Source organism: Cervus canadensis, chromosome 28, assembly GCF_019320065.1.
Source record: "Cervus canadensis isolate Bull #8, Minnesota chromosome 28, ASM1932006v1, whole genome shotgun sequence".
Lineage (NCBI taxonomy): Eukaryota > Metazoa > Chordata > Mammalia > Artiodactyla > Cervidae > Cervus > Cervus canadensis.
Window position 1 is genome coordinate 36,248,415 of NC_057413.1, and position 20,537 is coordinate 36,268,951.

The 20,537-nt window shown below is 38.3% G+C and overlaps 1 protein-coding gene across 1 annotated transcript in view; it reads left to right on the forward strand.

The window, feature by feature from the left end:
* The first annotated feature begins 3,188 nt into the window (after window positions 1–3,188).
* Window positions 3,189–20,537, forward strand: part of BMP5 (bone morphogenetic protein 5) — a 136,059-nt gene continuing 118,710 nt past the window's right edge. The window contains exon 1 of the mRNA XM_043450493.1: window positions 3,189–4,433. Within this exon, the coding sequence (XP_043306428.1) occupies window positions 3,944–4,433 (490 nt within the window). The 5' untranslated portion in view covers window positions 3,189–3,943. The remainder of the gene's footprint in view (window positions 4,434–20,537) is intronic.

The window sequence follows — 20,537 nt, forward strand, 5'->3', positions numbered from 1 at the left end:
AAATGCTTGCTGGATTAATTATTCCAAATGTTCAGTCGTTGTGAATGAGTTTTTAAAATTATGAAACGTGCTCTATAAATGAAATTATTCTTTCATGGTTAACTAAATAACAGCTTAATGCCCAACCTACCTATTTAAATAATCTGTCAATTTGGATGACAGATAAATCCTCTGCCTTAGTAATTTGACTTATCAATGTCTTGGGGTCAGTTAATTGGAGTCTGTTTGTCAGATGAATCCTTAGATCAGTATTTCATTAACAGTGTTTCCTTTCTAATGATTAAATGTTGGTTCATTCTTCCTTAAGTTACTTCCAGACTACCTACTCTCATGAAATAAAATAAAACAATCTTAGGAACATGGACTAATACCAAAGGGTATTGATGTATCTTTTGTTTGCTTAAAAATATTCAATAATATCACCATTCATTAAAAATAATACCAACTTAAAGTTTCAAATGTTTTGGGTCACTATCTTTTATTATTCACATCCAGTATTTCTTTAACAACTATTAACCGGGCAGAAGGTGAAGGCTATATCCACAGTTACCATCGCTTTTGGGTTATCGCAGGCATGTCCAAGTCAGATGGAATGAAACAGAAAGACCTTTCCATAACCACACAGATTTATAGATACTGCAACCTTCTTTTGAAAGGCTGGGGAAAATGGATCTGTCTACTGAATGTTGTCAGTTTGCATATCCGTGGACTAAATGTGTCCAGTTTTTGTGAGGGGTAGAGAAAAATGAATAGGAGGAAAGAGTGCGGAAGGACTTCTTCCATGTATTCAATCATCTCTGTTTCCAACCAGAAGGACGCTTATATTAGCATATACCCCAGGCAAAGACTACGCTGTGAGAGGTGGGTTTTTACGAAGGCCCCTCTTGGAATGTGCTTATCTTTAGGAACAATTCTTGTGATGCCGTGGCTGTTTCTCCTGTCCCAACTTCTTCCATACTGAATATATTTCTTCGGTCTGTTCAATGACTTATGCAACTTTTAAATATATGCTCTGAAATTTGGAACATTTATACGTTGCCATTGCAAAATGCTTAACTTCTAAATTGCCCTCACGTACATACACACCCACCCGGAAATCCCAATGATGTGGCATGACACCTTTACTTTTAAGTCGAAACAAATTTAGCTTTTCGCTTGGTGGTTAGCATTTCCCCTCTCTTTCTGGCAGTTTTTTTTTTTCTTCTTTATTTTCTTTCCCTCTTTACACATGTTGATCCTTTTGAAAATGAATGTTTGCCAAATCTAGTCTGAGTTGGAAGGGAGGTGGGGAAGAGTGGATATGAAAAGTTCTGACTAAGAACGCTAGCAACTGATTTCTAGTCTAGAGGTGGGCTCTGTGCCTGGTGAAGCAATTAAACTACAATTACACTGACTGATATTATAAATCAGACTTTGGGAAAATGAGTTTGGGGACTGGTGACACCTAGACTCATTTTTATTTTTCACTTGCATCTTAGGGAGAAAAACTCAGCACTTGTGGAAGATAAGAGTTGTTTCTTCCTCTAGGGTAGCCAGTTTTCACTTGTAACTCTAAGCTGTGCTTTAGAGACATGAAGCAAATTCATAACCTTGACCATCTCTTCTAAAATGTAAAGAGAAAAACTGCAGTATCTTTTATCTGGGGGCATATTAAAGAAATGCAGAGGAGAAGGTTTTTATCTCCAAGTAATTGATTTGAATCCTCACCATTGGCCAAAAATTTCTTAGTTTGTTTTGGATGTGAAATCCACAGTTTCAAGTTTAGTGGTTTCAGTCACTTCTTACTGAAATGATATTCTTTAATTCACTTTCAAGCGGCACTACTGCTATTCATGGGATAGCTATGTTATAGAAGTGTATCATGTATGTCAGTATTTGGGTCTGCTCCTGTGGCATGCTACTTGGCTGTTAATAAAGTATTTTCAGTAGGGCAAATATTCAACAGCATCATCAAGTTTGAATGCAATAAGTTTGTATCAGAAAAATGATGCAGACAATCAGATTCCACAAGTCCTTTTGGTATCTTGCCTTCACCAATAAATTGTAGATTTATGAGAAATATGACTTTGCTTTAAAGTTGATTTAAACCCTCAGAGGAAATATTTAAAAAGAAATTAAATAGGAAACCAGGCACCTCTAGGTAAAGGAAAAACATTAAAATTTCATAATAGTTTGAGAATTTGTTTGATAAATCTACACTGGTATCAGAATATTCTCCCAGACAATGAAGGCACTGTGAGCCCTAAGGTTAAGGGAAAATTATAGCTGCGCAGAAACATTGTAGACTTCCAAATTTTAAAGGCATTAAACATTAAGGATAAACACGCACTTTGCTCATTTCCCCAGATGAAGTGTGGCGTGTTAGAAAGGTGTGCACTTTCCCCATTGTACCCATCACATTTTGAAAATGCAAATCTGCAAGTAGTCAGAAAGAATATCTGACTTCTGTTTATTTGCATGGGTTAAGGCAAATCAAAATACTGAGTACAACATATGGGGAATATCTAATTTGTAAATCTGCTTATATTTCAACTGAAATGACTTGAAGGTTAAGAATCATCACACCATATCTTAGGCTATTTGCATTTCAAATGTGCTGCATTAACTAGAGAAGTATGAATATACTTTGCTGCTTAAAATCTTAATATTCAAAGATCACTAAAGCCAGGCTCTCTCATCACCATTATTGAATTATTATAACTATGGCTTTGGGAACTAGAATATATTTACTGATGATGAATTCTCTACTGTATTTTATTCTGAAAAGATCTGGCTGTCATTAACAAACAACAAATTAACCTTCATTTATGAAACTTCCTTTTCTTTTGTAAGAAGTAAACTTAAACAACTTGTAAAAACTAGAAACAACCTCAAATATAGGATAGAGACATCTCATGTTAATTCAGCCACAACCTGAGACTTAATATAGAAATGTACTAAATGTGTACTACTAGAAAAAAAGATCTGAAAGGGTCCTCTGTAAAACTGGTGACCAAATTTTCAGTCTGCTGCTTGAAAACTGGCTTTCCCCCACTAGAACTTACATGCCCCATGCACCCCTGTGCTGTGTGAGATGCGTGTCTATGAAATTGTGAAAATGGAGGCTTTTCTGGTAGCAAAGGGGTTAAGTTCTTTTTGCTTTACCAGTTTCAAATTACAATGAGAAGCCTCTTCTTTCCCAGCAGGGTTGTGCTTACATTACTCTTTAGATCTCCCTTGAAGAGGGCTGGTATATTTGTGTCTGCTGGAGGTGGAATTAACACTAAGAAGGAGAAAGAGAGTGAAGGGACTTACAGGAAGGTTTGCAAGTAAATTCAGGAAAACACATTGACTTGAATAGTACAACCTTGAGTCTTGTTTTACACTAAGACGACACAAAAGATGTTAAAGTTATCACCAAGCTGCCGGACAAATATATATTCCAACACCAAGGTGCAGATCAGCATAGATCTGTGATTCAGAAATCAGGATTTATCTTGGAAAGAGCTCAAGGGTTGAGAAGAACTCAAGAGCAAGTGAAGATCACTGTGGGAACTACAGTTTATTAGAAGATCAACTTTCGTTCATTCCAATACCAAAGGCCTGATTATCATATATTGATATAGGAATGCATAGGTCATCTGATCAAATAATATTAGCCGCCTTCTGCTCCATCCATGCAGCAAAAGCTCTTAACAACTGTGGATAATTGGAAATTCGAGTTTCAGCTTTCTTAGAAATAACTACTCTTGACATATTTCAAAATACTGAAAATAGAGCAGGAAAATCAGTGAGGATGTGTGTTCAGAAATGTCACTCTCACTTCAGAAATGAAGAATAGGTAAACTTGTTTTTCAGCTACTGGGAAAATATACCTCCTAAGAACTTAGAATTTTTTTTTTTTTTTCTTTCTGGTAAGAGGACAAGAAGGACTAAAAATATCAACTTTTGCTTTTGGACAAAAATGCATCTGACTGTATTTTTACTTAGGGGTGTTGTGGGTTTCCTCTGGAGCTGCTGGGTTCTAGTGGGTTCTGCGAAAGGAAGTTTGGGAGACAATCATGTTCACTCCAGTTTTATTTATAGAAGACTACGGAACCACGAAAGACGGGAAATACAGAGGGAAATTCTCTCTATCTTGGGTTTGCCTCACAGACCCAGACCATTTTCACCTGGAAAACAAGCTTCCTCTGCACCTCTTTTTATGCTGGACCTGTACAACGCCATGGCCAGTGAGGAGAACCCCGAGGAGTTGGAGTACTCCGCGAGGGCGCCCCTGGCAGCAGACTCCCGGGGAGCCAGGAAGGGCTCCCCAGCCTCTCCCAATGGGTACCCTCGCCGCATCCAGCTGTCTCGAGCGTCTCCCCTGACCACCCAGAGTCCTCCGCTAGCCAGCCTACATGATGCCAACTTTCTGAATGATGCTGACATGGTCATGAGCTTTGTCAATTTAGGTATGTTGTTCATTTATTTGTTAATCTATGTTATTGCAAAGTGGACGTTTTCCTAATGGCTAAGTAGCTGCTTGGTAGGTGGTCATGTTTATGTAAAGTCATTTTCTATAACTCTCCTCTCCAGCTTCTGTTTCCTTTTTTTCATTGATGTAATATAAGATTTTGCCTTAGGCAACAGAGTCATATGTACATATATATATATTATTTTAATATAAATAGTTAAAATTAAACATGTGGTTTGGGTAGATTTGGGTCTTCTCACATCTTGTTAAAATTTCAATTTTGTTTAAATGTATGAATAAACAGGCAATAGTCTAAAGAATTTATGAGGACAGCTAATCTATGGGTCAAATAATAATAATAATGCAGGTATTTACAGATGAAAAGGTAAAGGTGACATTCTGAACCTTTTTTTTTTGGTTAATAATTTAAAAAGCATATAAATGTAACTTAAATGCCACTTAAGAACTCTAATTTCAGGGCAGAAACTACTGCGAAAATATTGATGTGAAACTAATTAAGATCAAATAATATTGTAAAGGATTACTATCAGAGACTGTCAGGGACAGATTCTGAAATTCTGTGAAAAATATTTTGGAAAAGAATTTTCAATCTAACATTTTTTTACTAGAATGATTAAAATACATCATACTTACTTGATTTTTTTTCAGAGGCAAGAGAAATGTAAAACATGCTATGATAGTCTTTACCTATATAAAACTTTCCTTGTCATTTAAGATAAAAATATTTCAATCAGAAATTATTTAATTAACAAAATTCTTAGAAAGTAATTTTTAAAATTATGTTCTACTGAGTGCTGATACTGACAATACCAAAAAATTGATCTTGACAATATCAAATGATAAATTAATGCCTTGTTTTCATCTTGCAATATTATTAAAGAGTCTTCATTTTAAAATGATTTTACAAGGGCTGTGATTTTCCTTAAATTTTTTGGTAGCCACTGAAGGTAAAAGTTTGCTATCTTTAGACACTAAAAAAAGAAACTAAATAGAATCAACAAGTGTAATCGATTCTTAATGTTAGAGTTTTTAAAACTTTGTTTTAAAGTGCAATCTGCTTGGAGTTAAAATTGACGTGTTCTATTAGACACTTAATTAAAAACTTCCTCATTTATCAAAAAAATATTCTTTGAAAAGTCAGATAGCAACAAATCTTAATGACACATGAAGCTTTTATAGTATGTGTTGCTTAATATGCCCTGTTCATTTGCTCTGAGCAATCCTAGTAGGAAGGATAAGGTGCCTGATAAATCATATGTTTCACGTTATAAGAGACAAAGCTCTCATTATAAGCTGTAGTAAGTCATTGGTGGTTGCCTTAATCAAGTGTCCTGGGGGCCTTTTCTTCTCTATGTAATTAACAGGTTCCATTTGGAACTTTTAAGCCATCAAAATATGTCTTAATTCTAAATTAGTTTGATTGCTTTTTCCTCGTAGGAGTGACATGCAAATATGACTCATGGTATATTTGACTTTGTAGCAATTTCTCAAGATTATTCAATAACTTAACTTTCTTTTTAATATTTTTATAGATAAAGTCCAATCTGGCATGATTTAAACATTCATAAATCACTGAAAAAGCAGTGATTGTTTTATTGATTTATAAAACAATAGCTAAGTCTTGAATCTGTCCTAGTAATATATTATATTACAACTGAATACTTTGATCATTCACAGGAGAAGTGTATTTGTTTTTTCAGAAAGGAATGAAATACTATTTTTGAACCCTTGCTCCATTGCTTTTTATAAATTTACATAGAATAAGAAAGCCAACAATAACAATAAACAGTTATATTCAGGGACTTCTAGGACCATTTTTATCATTAAAGCATATTTACATTTTTAGATCAATAAAGTTTTCATTACTTGGATTATAATTACAGAGCAGTAAATTAATTATACTATGAAATAAAAGTATTAATTTTACACTAAAGAGACAATACTGGGTATGAGCTTCAGAAAATGTTTATTTATTTATTTATTCATATCATGCTTAACTTGCTGATAGTGATTTCTCTTCAGTAATAAACTGTTGCTTTTTCTTTAAAAAATCCAAACTAAATGTCTCACATGAAATTATTGACTAATTAATTGTGATACTAAGTGAGTTTTTCCTAGGAGTCTCTGAGGAAAAGTAAACCACAATTTTATTTTATTCTCTTTAGACCATGCCTTCTAATACAGCCAAAGCTTGCAGCCAATCACTACTTAGTAAAAAGCTTTGACTCCTGTATTTCTTCCGTAATAAAATAGGTCAAAGCATACTTATAAAAGGTAAAAGTGTAATATCATTATTAACTGTGCTAAGAATTTCAGTGTTTCTTACGGTAACATTAATTAACAAAGACTCAAGAGGATTTTATTTTTTTAGTGTCTTTAAAGATATGTACAGAGTGGAGACTGAGGGCAAACGATCAAATTAGCAAGAGGCAAGGGATTTGTATTGAGGAAGCCACCTGATATTTAAATATGTGAAAAGAATCTGTTGACATTTCCCATTATAAGTTGAATTATATAAAAAGGATCTAGTAGCATCCTTGTTATTCATGCCTGCCTGGGTCATTTTCAAGTTACATAATGGATTTTCTACAATTATCTTGTCATTCAGAAACACAGTTTTTTTTTCCAACATAAGTTTAACTCCCCAAGAACAATTAAATTTAATTCAAACTGTGATTAACTTTATGTCCATAAGCAGAAAACAGATTGGAATTTACTAGAAGAAAAAATAAAATGTGAATAAATTGCCTCAAAGCCAATGTAAAAACTAAATATGAAATTAAACACATTATTCTATTCTGACCTTTAAATTATTTTTTGTGATTTGTTCACTTTGAAGAAACAAATATTAGTTGTTAATTGTGTGAAAAGAAATTTTCCGCCTAAATTTATTCATTATTCTTAGGCCAACTTTTGTCAGTCTCCTAGTCAACAGCTTTTACAGATTGATTTCTCTCTTTTGTCCTTGAAATTATTTAATATCAGTGGAATTTTGCTTATTCAATTCCACAGTATTTTGTCAGTAACAAAAACATCATTCTGGTAATTTTTTTTTAACTATTGCTTTTTCAAAAATGTTAAGGATTAGTTTATATATCAAATATCTTTGCAAATGAAAGGAATAATTAGGTAGCTTGTTTGCAATATTTAAGTATATCTCTGTTTACATAAAGATAAACAAATAGTATATTTCTAAGACCTTTTAGTTAGAAACGAACTTTACTTGATTACTTGATTACTTGGTTACTTGGTTACTGTATAATTAAAATGATGTAACATTTGTAGCTATTTCAGAGGAAAGTACAGAAAACAGCAAACACAGGAAATTCACTTTTATATTACTCTTTGTCTACATGTAGTTCCCTGATAAAGAACTTTAGGTTTATTAATGGGCTTTGACCAGTTGGCTTGGAGTCAGATTCCTAGGTACAATTCAAGAATATAAACTCATTCTCATGCAAAAAAGTATGAAAATGTGGTGCTTACATTTTTTTTTTTTTTTGTATTTTATAACAACATGTTTAGCATGTTAAGGTATGAAATAGAAAAACAGTTTCACAATTTTAAATGAAAGCCTTCTCCTTTACTCTCCCCAATCGTTAAACTCTCCCCAATCATTAAACTCTCCTGGTACTGGAAGAAAAAAAACGTGCTCATACTCTCAGTTGACAGATTTGAAAGACATCATTGATATTTATTGTTGGTTTTGGCTGACTCAAGTGCCCAGTGGAGAGGAATTTATACACAGATCTACCTAAAGAAGCCTATCTATGTAGTCCCTCCAACAGGGTTATTAACACTTGTGTAACATAAACACACTTATAAACACACGCAAGATTTTTTTTTTTTTTTTTTGAGGAAGGGGGGATGGGAGGAAAAAATATCTAAAACCATTATAGTACATATTCACAGATTATGCCTGGAATAACAAACGTTAATATTGGGTGAAATAGTCATCCCCGCCCCCCCCCCCCCCCCCCCCACACACACACTTTTCACTTTTGAAAAGAAGTTGCTGAGGGTGGAGGCCTTTATCTTTCTTCTCTGTGAACTCTTGGCATTCTTGACCAAGCCCTGGGCGGGGTGGCGGGGAGAACCTTGTTCTTCTCTAATGCTATGTCCTTGCTGATGGACGGCATGGCTGCAGAGATAATTATAACCATAGTTTAATTAGAAGTGTTTTGCAGGTTTGAATGGTCACTCACAAATTGCTAGTTTTAGAAGTTTGATCAGGAGTCACGGCTGGAGAGAAGGTATTGACAGATGACACGCTCTGGAAGGGCTTGGGGCGGCTCACCTGCCACCTCCAGCTCCTTCCCTTGCATCCTTCCATTTCTGCAGTCCCACCGCCCTCTCTTCTTTGCCTGCCCCCGGCCCCAGCCCCGGTCTTAAGGCCTTTCCCCTGGAGTTCTAGGGCCTCTCCAGCTCCAGGCTTTCTTGGCATCCCTATCCTCACTGCCCCACCTCTCCTGGGGGCTGCCTTTGGTCCTTGTTTCTTCATGGCTGTAGGCTTAGATGAGCTGAAAATCAATTTGTCACAGCCCCATAATTGAGGTACAGTCTCCTGTTTTCTCTCTCCTTGAGAAGGAAAAGGATACGAAGGGCCCATGCAGCCTCCACGCATGAGGAGCAAAGCTCCCCAGGGCGTCGGAACCTCTCCAACAGGCTGTTGAGTCCACTTTAATTGCTTCTCTACCATCCCCAGTCTTCCCTGCCTGCTCGCCCTGAAGATCTCCTGGACTAAACTGAATTGTTTGTGCCTCTCCTAATTTATAAGACTATTAAAATTTAAAAGGGGGAAACTCAAGGACAAGTGTTACAAAGGGGAAAAACAGCATCACTGAACAAAAATCACGCTCATCAAAAATGCAACTCGTTTTTGAGTTAGAAAACCCTTCGACTGACAGAATTTTTATGGAATACTCATCGCATGCCTGTGAAGAGTGATGCTTTCCTTTTTTTAGTTGAGGAAAGATGTTGAGAAAATATAAAGAGATCAAAAGTAAACTGGTGGAGGCAGGGAACAGGGAGGATGAGACGGAGACAGAAAAAGTATTTTTCTAAAGCCCTGGAAAGGAGGAAAATGGATGGAATGAGTGTGAGGGGCCGCCTCTGGGCGTCGCAGGTGGAGGCGGTGGGGAAACCCTCCGTCCGCCTCCTCCGGAGATGGCAGCTCACGCCGCATCCCCAACCGCATCAGCTCCGGGGGAAGCCCTTTCATCCTTGCAGACTGAAATACCGAAGCGGGGCGGAGGGAGGGGGCATCAGTGTGTGTGTAGAAGGAGCACGCAGACGGGCCACTCACATTTGCAGTCATAAATAATGTAGTAACTCAGCTTGAAAAAACCACAGGTTCAAGGAAGAGGCTTCCCTGACGCAGAGAGGGGCTGAGATCAGAGGAGCCACTGAAAGGGTGAAGGAAACAATGCGTCCCTTGTTCTAGGGAATATTTATGAGTGCTTCTTTGCACCTTCAGTTCGTATTTTATTGGCCGGGCTGTGGGGTTTCCCCATTTGCTCATCCCTTAAAATAATACCCTTGGCTAAGATAGCCTTTAAAACACACCAGTTAACCCTGACAACTGGCTCATTTATTTGGGGAGAGGGAAAGGGAGCTGCTGAGATGTCCATGTCTGATGGGGATGTTTAAGATCCAGTCGTGGGTCTTAAAGTTATGACTCAGATAAAAATCGTAGTTGGAGTATTCACCTGCCATTTTCAGAGATGTTTACAAGGATCCATGGAACCAAATAGTAACCCAGGTTTGTGAGAGTCTTGTTTTAATGGCTGTGATAAAATTGATAATATAATAAGGTATTATAGAAACAAAATCTGTTGAAAATTACAATGTTCAAAATGAAAAAAAAAATCATTGGTAAGTTAGTAAAAGTCTGCTTAGTGGTTTGAGGAGAAAAGGAAATAACAAACCTTCATAACCAAAGAGAGCACATATACTATACTTGGAAGGCAGTGAACTACCCACATATTGTAGAAAACGTAGAAACCCAGATCTTGTATAATGTTGAATTGTTTGGTTGGTATAGAAATTAAACCAAGGTTTAATTATTTTATAATTTCTAAGATGATGAAGGTCCTTGGCTTCACAATGATGTGTCCTTTCACTCTATTTTCCCCAAACAAGGCAGTCTTGGGAATTGCATTACAAAAAGAATGCTGCATTTTAGAAATAAATCCATCTCTTATTATTATCTCTTGCATATTGTGTTTATTTAACTTCTTTCTGGAAGTAAAGAACAACTTTTATTGTGCTTGTGGTTTAATAGCTTTCTTGAAGTTGTTTGCAATAAAGAAAATAGTTTAAAGAGGTCAGATGCAAATCTCATTTAGATTTTATGCAGACCTAGGAGACATGTCAACATTAAAAGATTTATTAATATTTACAAACCCCTTCAGCTATGCTGTCTTGATATGAGAAATTCAGTATTATTTGTTGTGCAGATTTCCTGTCCTTAGTGTAACTTTGCAATTAGCCTTCCTATGCAGGGAGATGGAGTCTATTTTCAGAATCCTAAAGTCCATGGTATATTACTGCTCAAACAGCTATTAGGTTTAATTATAAATGAAATCAAAGCCAAAATGCCTATATTAGAATCCCATAGGCTACCCTTTCTTTCAGGGTGACCTCAGGCAAGTTATCAATACTTACATTCTCGAGGTGCTTCTGGTTCTTTGACTAAGAAGTTCTGAAGATAATAATAACACCTTCCTCCTTAAGTGTTGAGAGAATTAAATGAGTTAATTACATACAAATTTAAGAAGAGTATTTGGAGCATAGACCTCTTGAAATGGCAGTGATTGTTATTGAAATTGCATTTGAAGCCAACATCTGTATTGCATTTGCAGGAGTAGCTAAGTAATTTGTGGAGCCCAATGTAAAATGAAAATGTGGGGCCACTTGTTTAAAAGTTATCAAGACTTCCAAGATGGTGGCTGCAGGGTATTAGAACCAGCATAGGGCCCTCCTAAGTGCATATTTGATGACATGTAACAAATGACATGTAACACTAGCGAGAATCAAGCCCTATTCATCCATTTTTATCCCCAGTGGAAAGAGACAACTTGCACAAATGGAGGCATTTGTGGGGAATTTAATTAAGGTTATAATATTTCTAATGTAGTGGGTGGGGCTTTCTGAAAAAAGTGGAGATAATGCAGCACCTGAACTTTCAGGGGAGCCTTCCTTCACGACTCCTGGGATGGGATGGGAGCAGAAGCGGTTACCAGCAGAAGAGCTGTAGGGGAAGGCACCCTAGTGGGACCAGTGGTCTTTGTGAGACGGGTGCCAGGCAGCCAACTCTAGGTGCTCAGCAGGAAGTGAGGCCTGGGAGTAAATAGCAGACTTCACTCCTCTGCTATCTCTCCTGTTGGCTGATCATCACTGAAAGACCAGGGCCATGGGGCCAGTTGGACCAGCTCCCGAAAAATCAGCCTCTTGGTGCAGAGAGCTAAGGAGAGAAATGCGGAGAGTGGATCTTGAGGCATAAACTGAAGATATCTGGGACAAATGGATAAATGCATATTGAGTGTTTAGTCAACAAGAGTTCTAGAATCACTTCAATTTCAGTCCAACTTACTGATATGTATGTTAATCCTTGTCCAGGTTAATTGCAAAATTTGAGAGATAATGATTTATTGTGAGAGCGGTTGAGTGGCAAAAACAGGCATGGGATGCTGAAAAAAGTTCTTAAATTGTAGCTGGATCTGTAATTTTATATTATATATTAAAAGTATTGTAGAGCAAATTGAAATTAAAACAAAGACCCACAAGAACTTCCCTGGTAGTTCAGTGGTTAAGACTCCAAGTTTCCAGCACTGGGGATGTGGGCCCTATCCATGCTGGGGAACTAAGATCCCACGTGACAGGTGACATGGCCAATTTTTTTTTTTTTTTTAAAGTAGTAAAAAAACCAAAAAACAGAAAACAAACCCACAATACAAACAGTAGACTAGTATTGCCAATCACAAAACTCAGTATAGAAAATACTAGCGTAAATGCAAGGAAAATATAAATAGCAGTTTATGTTTGCAATCTCAGGTCTGTTGATTCTCAGTCCTATTGTCATTCTTCCTCACATGGCCCATGAGTGTGCAACAGGTTTTTGAATTCTGAGTGGAATCACATGATACCATCTACAGCTCCTGTTGCAGGCAGAAATCATTTCAGGAGGAGGTAAATTGGAATAATTGACTTTCTCTTTGCTACCTCTCTTCTCCCCTGGAAGAGTTCCTGTGACTCCCAGATGTATAATTTCATGGGGGAACAGGTGTGTTGCTATTTAGTTCTCATAAATAACCAACCTCTAAGCCTGGAGGCCAGAGCATCCCCTATCCTTTAATACCAGATGAGCATCGAGTAGAAGAGCTTCTTCCCAGTATAGACCCTGCTCCCCTTTAAATCGCCAAAGGATGGTGATTTTAACCTGAGTTTACTTCTATAGTTATCAAAAGCAGAGGAAGAGAGAGTTCCATTTATAAAGGTTGTAGGCTTCTCAGCAGATAATCTTGGTGTAGACACTGACAACTAATTTCATCATGAGGAAGAAGTACAGGTCATCGTTTATATGGGCCTTATGGTTGATATTTTGCAGATGTTTTCTTTGCTGAGAGTGAGGACAGGTTACTTGGTCCCCTAACCATCTCAGTAAAAGGTTTTGGAGTTGGAATGGCTTGAATACCAACTTTGCATTAAAACCTCTGTATCTTGCTTCCCTGGTGGCTCAGATGCTAAAGAATCTGCAGTGCAGGAGACCTGGGCTTGATTCCTGGCCAGGAAGATCCCCTGGAGAAGGAATTGGCAACCCACTCCAGTATTCTTGCCTGGAAAATCCCCCAGACAGAGGAGCCTGGTCGGCTACAGTCCATGGGGTCGCAAAGAGTCAGATATGACTGAACACTAACACACACACATCTTTGAACAAATTATTTCACGTAATTGGGCTGTTGCCTTGTCTGTAAAGTGGAGATCATAATACAGAATTGTATTAATAGTTAGAACTTAACAAGGTGGGGTTATAGCTCTTTAAGCCAACATGAGGTAAGGATGAAGTTACCAGCTACTGTAACAACTTCAACTCGAGTAAGGTCCACGGTGTTCTAATGCCGAAGTTGGTGTTTTAAGCCCAGTCCACCAGATATCGTCAGATCATTTTCTAACTGAAACTGTGGGACGTTACCCACATGAATTTTGCTCTATCCAAAAGAAAATGAACTTGAATTTTCAGGGACTGTGTCTTCAAGTTGGACAGTTGATGGACTCTGCTCAGTCCTTGGGGTGTCCGGGGAAATGTCAGTCCACAACTGAACTTTTGGGTAACTGGGAAGTCTCCCTGTGATTATCTGAAGGCAATGCTTTCTGGGAGGGGCTACTGAAAGGTGCATTTTAATTACTTTTGGACCCATTCCTACAAGGAACCCAACATTTTACTTTCCAGATATTATTTATTTATATTCCAGATATTACCTGTTCCATTTCCTTGCTTGTTATGGAGAAGGGAAAATTGCTGGCAGGCCAGTGTTGTAATGAAGACGTGGCCACTCTCTAAATGACCCTTTGAAAGGATGGAAAAAAATCTTGAGTTTGAAAGTTTGTTTTCAGAAGCTAACATTTTGTTTTGTTTTGTTTTAATTTTGAAAAAAGTTGACTCATGATGAAAATCTCAGTGAATAAACTTCTGAACTCTAAAAAGGAAAACCACTCCGTTCAAATAATCATGCAATCCTGGTGTTTTGAGTGTTATCTGTTTCTCAGATCCTGTTTGAATTTATGATTTTCTAATTTCTAGCTGTTCTCATTACTGTTCGTATCATTGTGGAAATTTTGTTTCTATTTCACACAATCCAGCCTGAGGCATTTTGACTTTTCTAGACTATTTGTTTGAATTTTGTTTTGTTTTCTTTTTTTCCAGATGATAGTTGGATCTTTTTATTAATTTTTCTTGAATTGTTTCTTGTTTTAATATTTTAAAGCAAGATGGGAATGCATGGATTTTATCCAAAAAGTCGCACAAAAGGCCTTGCATGAACTGTGGACCTCTTCTGTTTACACTATCCATATTGTAAAGTCATCACATGGACTTTTGTTATTTTCTGATATGTTGAGTGGAAAAACATGGGTTTATTGTTTTTTCATTATTTTATAACATGCTGAAAGTTAAGTCATCATTATGCTCTTTGCTAAAGTTTTCATTGTGATGAGTTAAGTTCTTATAACATGGATTCCGACATGTTCTGACATGTTCAAATCAACAATTAAGATTTTTTTCCTCTATACTTTCATATCAAAAATGGTCAGCATTTCACAGTTGTTTACTTGGAGGAAGAATTTATCAGAATTAAGCAAGCTGGTTATCATCGTTTTTTGTGTGTACGTGATACATATAAAGTATACATTTTCACCTAATTTTATTTTACTTTTTAAAAAAAATCATTTATGTATTTTGCTACACCAGGTCTTAGTTGCGGCATGTGGGATCTTCAGTTAAAGTAGCATGTAAACTCTTAGTTGTTGCAGCACTTGGGATCTGCTTCCCCAGCCAGAGGAGGAATCTGGGCCCCCTGCATTGGGACCACGGAGTCTTAGCCACTGGACCAGCAGGGAAGTCCCTGTCACATAATTTTAAATGATAGTATAGTTGTGGCTGCTGCCGCTGCTGCCAAGCACTCATGTCCGACTCTGTGCGACCCACTAGACCCTGCCAGGCTCCGCTGTCCCTGGGATTCTCCAGGCAAGAACACTGGAGTGGGTTATCGTTGTAGCAGTAGTCACTAAATCAACAATAACAGCAATTAAATATAATTCCTCTGCCTGGACTGGACTAAGTGATTCACATGCCTTTTTTCAGTTAATCTGTGTCTCACTGTTGTGGGCAAATATCTTTCTGTTCCCATTTTTTTTTTTTTGGTGTGAAAATTGAGACTCGTTAGAAGTTAAATAACTTACACAGTTCACTCAGCTGGTAAAGGTAGAATCAGTACGGGGACCACAATCTGTGTGGCTATCCATTTTTTTGTTCTTTGCTACTACTCTTTAGGTAGGTAACCTACTTTTGAGATATATAGATCACAGTGCAACTTCTAACAACAACAATAATCATGGTTTGCACTTTTGTGCATCATCAGTTTTTATTTTTTTCAATTATTTTTATTAGTTGGAGGCTAATTACTTTGCAACATTGTAGTGGTTTTTGTCATACATTGAATTGAATTAGCCATGGATTTACATGTATTCCCCATCCCGATCCCCTCTCCCACCTCCCTCTCTACCCGATCCCTCTGGGTCTTCCCAGTGCACCAGGTCCGAGCACTTGTCTCATGCATCCAACCTGTAGGCCCTTGATTCTTATGCCAGGAATTTTTTTTTTTTTTTCTTTTTTGCTTAATGTCACCTACTTTCAAAAAAATCACAAAAATTCCAGCACCAAGTTAAAACCGTTAACAAACATTCTCTAAAACAATGTGTTCCTTTGTTATTGAACTAACCAGGTAGAATTAACCTCTTGTGTACAGAAAAAAAGTTTTCAAACCCCCATCCCTTTAAAGAAAAATTTTAAAAAGAAAAGCGTCTTACCAGCAAACAGAACCTAAGGAAGCCCGTTAGTCCAAAAAGCATAAGGCAGAGGTAGACTGAGGTTCCGCACAGCTTAGAGGCTCTCTCTGAAACCTGCTCTGTATCACATAGGACTGTACTAATAGGAAAGTCCAGTGATTTAAGGGCCAATATTTCAAAAGAAGATTCATATTTTGTACCGCATGCTTACTGTATGTTCGAGAGTATAAGTGTGGCTTACGCATTTATTATTTATTGTGCTGTGCTTAGAAAACAGGGGTAAAGATCACACAATTTTTCAACATTAGGTTATTGGATCTGTCTGAAGTTTCACCCCAGACCCTATGTTACTTCTTCACATGCGTGCTCACAAGCTTGTGTTTGCTATCTCCTCTGTTACTGTACATATTGCACATAGTATGGATTCAGGATATAATCAGTCACTGAAGACACACTTTGTCATGGACAGAATAATGAAAAGTCAACAAACTGGTATACAGAACTTTTGGATATACAGCTTTGAATCTTCTCAGGATCCTGGGCATTAGACCATTATTATTTCAACTTGATTATTGAGAAACACTGCCCAGTGTTTTACCACTGCTTGACTCTTTACCAGTGATCTTCTGTGATCATGAAGTGAACATATACTGCAAAAAGTGCATCTAAGTCTCCTGGGACGCCATCGCTGAGACTGGTGCTTACCCAAGAATTCATATCAACAAAACACCAGATCGTCAAAGTGAAATCATAAGAGGAAGGACTTAAAATGTGCCCTGATTTCTGCTGTAGTGGAAGGCACTGTCTTCCTCAGCTAACACTTTGGTGCTTCTAAGGTGCCAGCCAGTGTGCTAATAATATTTCAAGTGCTACCATTTAATTCCCACAAAATGACCTTATTTTACAGATGAGGGAACTGAGACTCAAAGATGTTGTCACTGGTCCAAAGTCCTACATCCTGTGAGAGGAGGAAGTGGATTCAGAGTGCAAGTTGCCCTCTGCAGTGCCGTGTCGCCTTTGTAAATGCTGTCAGGAAGGCTGTTGGTTGGGACACGGTGTGAACTCTATCAACTTCTGTATATTTTTCCAATGTTTCCCATATTGGACTTGGGATAGTTTCACTTCATTAGCAATGCTTTAGATTTGAGACAGGAAAAATCCCTAGGAATGAGCTTACCATAAGTCTTTTCCCTGGAGCTGGGCTCCTCTAAGCCTTCTTCTGAATGGGGATGCATGGCCTTTTGAAGAAGGCAGATCCTCATGACACTTGCAAGGCAGAGGGAAGCAAGCGCTCTGCAGACCCCAGGGATGCTGACCTTTGTGACATTTGACCAGTTAGCCAGTAATGAACGAGGCAAAGGGGATCTGTGTTGAGTCCTACCTTCAAAAGACAGACTTGAGAGGAACAGGAGTAATGTTTGGCCAGAGAGAAAAGAGAAAGAATATCAAAGCTGTAAACACTAACAGGCCTCAGAAGCAGAGGTCGGAAGGTGGAATAAATAATAGTGAGTTCATTTGGATGCTGGAAAACTACCAGCACGCTGGCCAGTGTAGAAGGGCATGTAACAGCTCTGTGCTGCAGCTAGGATGAAGGCCTTGTCACAGCTTTTGTGACCCAGTCCTGGACTGGCTAGCAGATATCATGAAGAACCTATTAAACTGGAAGTTTGGGCTGCAGGACCATGTGAACCTACAAGTTAGGAAATCCCTGCTATTGCAGATGGGAGCCCTGGCAGCTAGCCTCTGCTCCATCCTGCTGGTTATGGCTGAGGTCTCCTCTGTGTTCTATATAACACTGATCACTCCACATAGAATGCACGTCTCCTGATTTGTAGCAGCCACAGCCCTAATCTCTTGCATGTGTAAAGTGAGTGCCTTTCACACAGCTCATTCATGGCCCCTACATCACACCAAAGCTAAACCTATTGTTTCTGCTTTTCACATATCTTATGAATTTAAAGCTAAGGCCTTGGGATATTTAGGGCTTCCATCTGGTGGCTCAGACGGTAAAGAATCTGCCTACATTCCCTGGAAAAGGGAATAGCTACCCACTCCAGTATTCTTGCCTGGAGAATTCCAAGGACAGAGAAGCCTGGTGGGCTACAGTCCATGTGGTCGCAATGGGATATTTAATTTGTTTTCCAAGAGAAAATATTTTTGGGGCAAGGTGCATGGGGACTCTCAGCTGCCCTCAGCCCTCAACGGGCTTCCCTGGTGACTCAGATGGTAAAGAATCCGCTTGAAATGCAGGAGTCCTGGATTCGATCCCTGGGTCTTAATACCAAGCCAAGAATCAAAAAGGGACTTGTAAAAAGCAAGGATATTTATTCATGTATCAAATTTCAGCAAAAAGCCTGAGGACTAATCTCTGTTTTGAAAGGCAAGTCAAGAAGTAGCTGCAGCAAAAGACAAACATTTAGGATGGCACCTGCTTGTTTTTAAAAATTCTATTTTCTTTCTCTCTCTCTTCTTCCCTTTTCCTGACCACTCCCACCCAATCAACCCACAGCCTGGTTGTAACTTAAGGGGAAGTATGAACAATCCCAGTATCTGACTTCTAATTGTTTACACTGAGATATACTTAGAAGGTCAGAAGATAAAATTATTGTTTATGACTGGGTCATAAATTATATTTAATTTTAATTCTGCTAACTTCATTGATATACAATAACTCAGTTCAGTTCAGTTCAGTGGCTCAGTCGTGTCTGACCCTTTGCGACCCCGTGAACCGCAGCACGCCAGGCCTCCCTGTCCATCAGCAACTCCAGGGGTTTACCCAAACTCATGTCCAATGAGTCAGTGATGCCATCCAGCCATCTCATCCTCTGTTGTCCCCTTCTCCTCCTGCCTTCAGTCTTTCCCAGCATCAGGGTCTTTTCAAATGAGTCAGCTCTTCGCATGAGGTGGTCAAAATATTGGAGTTTCAGCTTCAACATCAGTCCTTCCAATGAATACCCGGGACTGATCTCCTTTAGGATGGACTGGTTGGATCTCCTTGCAGTCCAAGGGACTCTCAAGAGTCTTCTCCAACACCACAGTTCAAAACCATCAATTCTTCGGTGCTCAACTTCCTTCACAGTCCAACTCTCTCATCCATACATGACTACTGGAAAACCATATTCTTGACTAGATGGACCTTTGTTGACAAAGTAATATCTCTGCTTTTTAATATGCTATCTAGGTTGATCATAACTTTCCTTCCAAGGAGTAAGCATATTTTAATTTCCTGGCTGCAATCACCATCTGCAGTGATTTTGGAGCCCCCAAAAATAAAGTCAGCCACTGTTTCCACTGTTTCCCCATCTATTTGCCTTAAATGATGGGGCCAGATGCCATGATCTTAGTTTTCTGAATGTTGAGCTTTAAGCCAACTTTTTCACTCTCCTCTGTCACTTTCATCAAGAGACTCTCGTTCTTCTTCACTTTCTGCCATAAGGGTGGTGTCATCTGCATATCTGAGGTTATTGATATTTCTCCTGGCAAGTTTGATTGCAGCTTGTGCTTCCTCCAGCCCAGCGTTTCTCATGACGTACTCTGCATATAAGTTAAATAAGCAGGGTGACAATATACAGCCTTGACGTACTCCTTTTCCTATTTGGAACCAGTCTGTTGTTCCATGTCCAGTTCTAACTGTTGCTTCTTGACCTGCATACAGGTTTCTCAAGAGGCAGGTCAGGTGGTCTGGTATTCTCATCTCTTTCAGAATTTCCACAGTTTATTGTGATCCACACAGTCAAGGATTTTGGCATAGTCAATAAAGCAGAAATAGATGTTTTTCTGGAACTCTCTTGCTTTTTCAATGATCCAGCAAATGTTGGCAATTTGATCTCTGGTTCCTCTGCCTTTTCTAAAACCAGCTTGAACATCTGGAGGTTCATGATTCACGTATTGCTAAAGCCTGGCTTAGAGAATTTTGAGCATTACTTTACTAGCGTGTGAGATGAGTGCAATTGTGCAGTAGTTTGAGCATTCTTTAGCTTTGCCTTTCTTTGGGATTGGAATGAAAACTGGCCTTTTCCAGTCCTATGGCCACTGCTGAGTTTTCCAGATGTGCTGGCATATTGAGGCAGCACTTTCACAGCATCATCTTTCACAATTTGAAATAGCTCAACTGGAATTCCATCACCTCCACTACCTTTGTTCATAGTGATGCTTCCTAAGGCCCACTTGACTGCACATTCCAGAATGTCTGGCTCTAGATGAGTGATCACAACCATCCTGATTATCTGGGTCATGAAGATCTTTTTTGTATAGTTCTTCTGTGTATTCTTGCTACCTCTTCTTAATATCTTCTGCTTCTGTTAGGTCCATACCATTTCTGTCCTTTATTGAGCCCATCTTTGCATGAAATGTACCCTTGGTATCTCTAATAACTCAAGCCCCTGCTGAAACATGATTGTTTAAATCTGTTGGACACCTTCAATTACTGACTCTTTTAAATCAGAATTCTTAGCATTTGTAAGGGGATTTCCTTGAAAGTGCTTTAAGTTCTTCTATAAGGGGTGGATCTGAAATT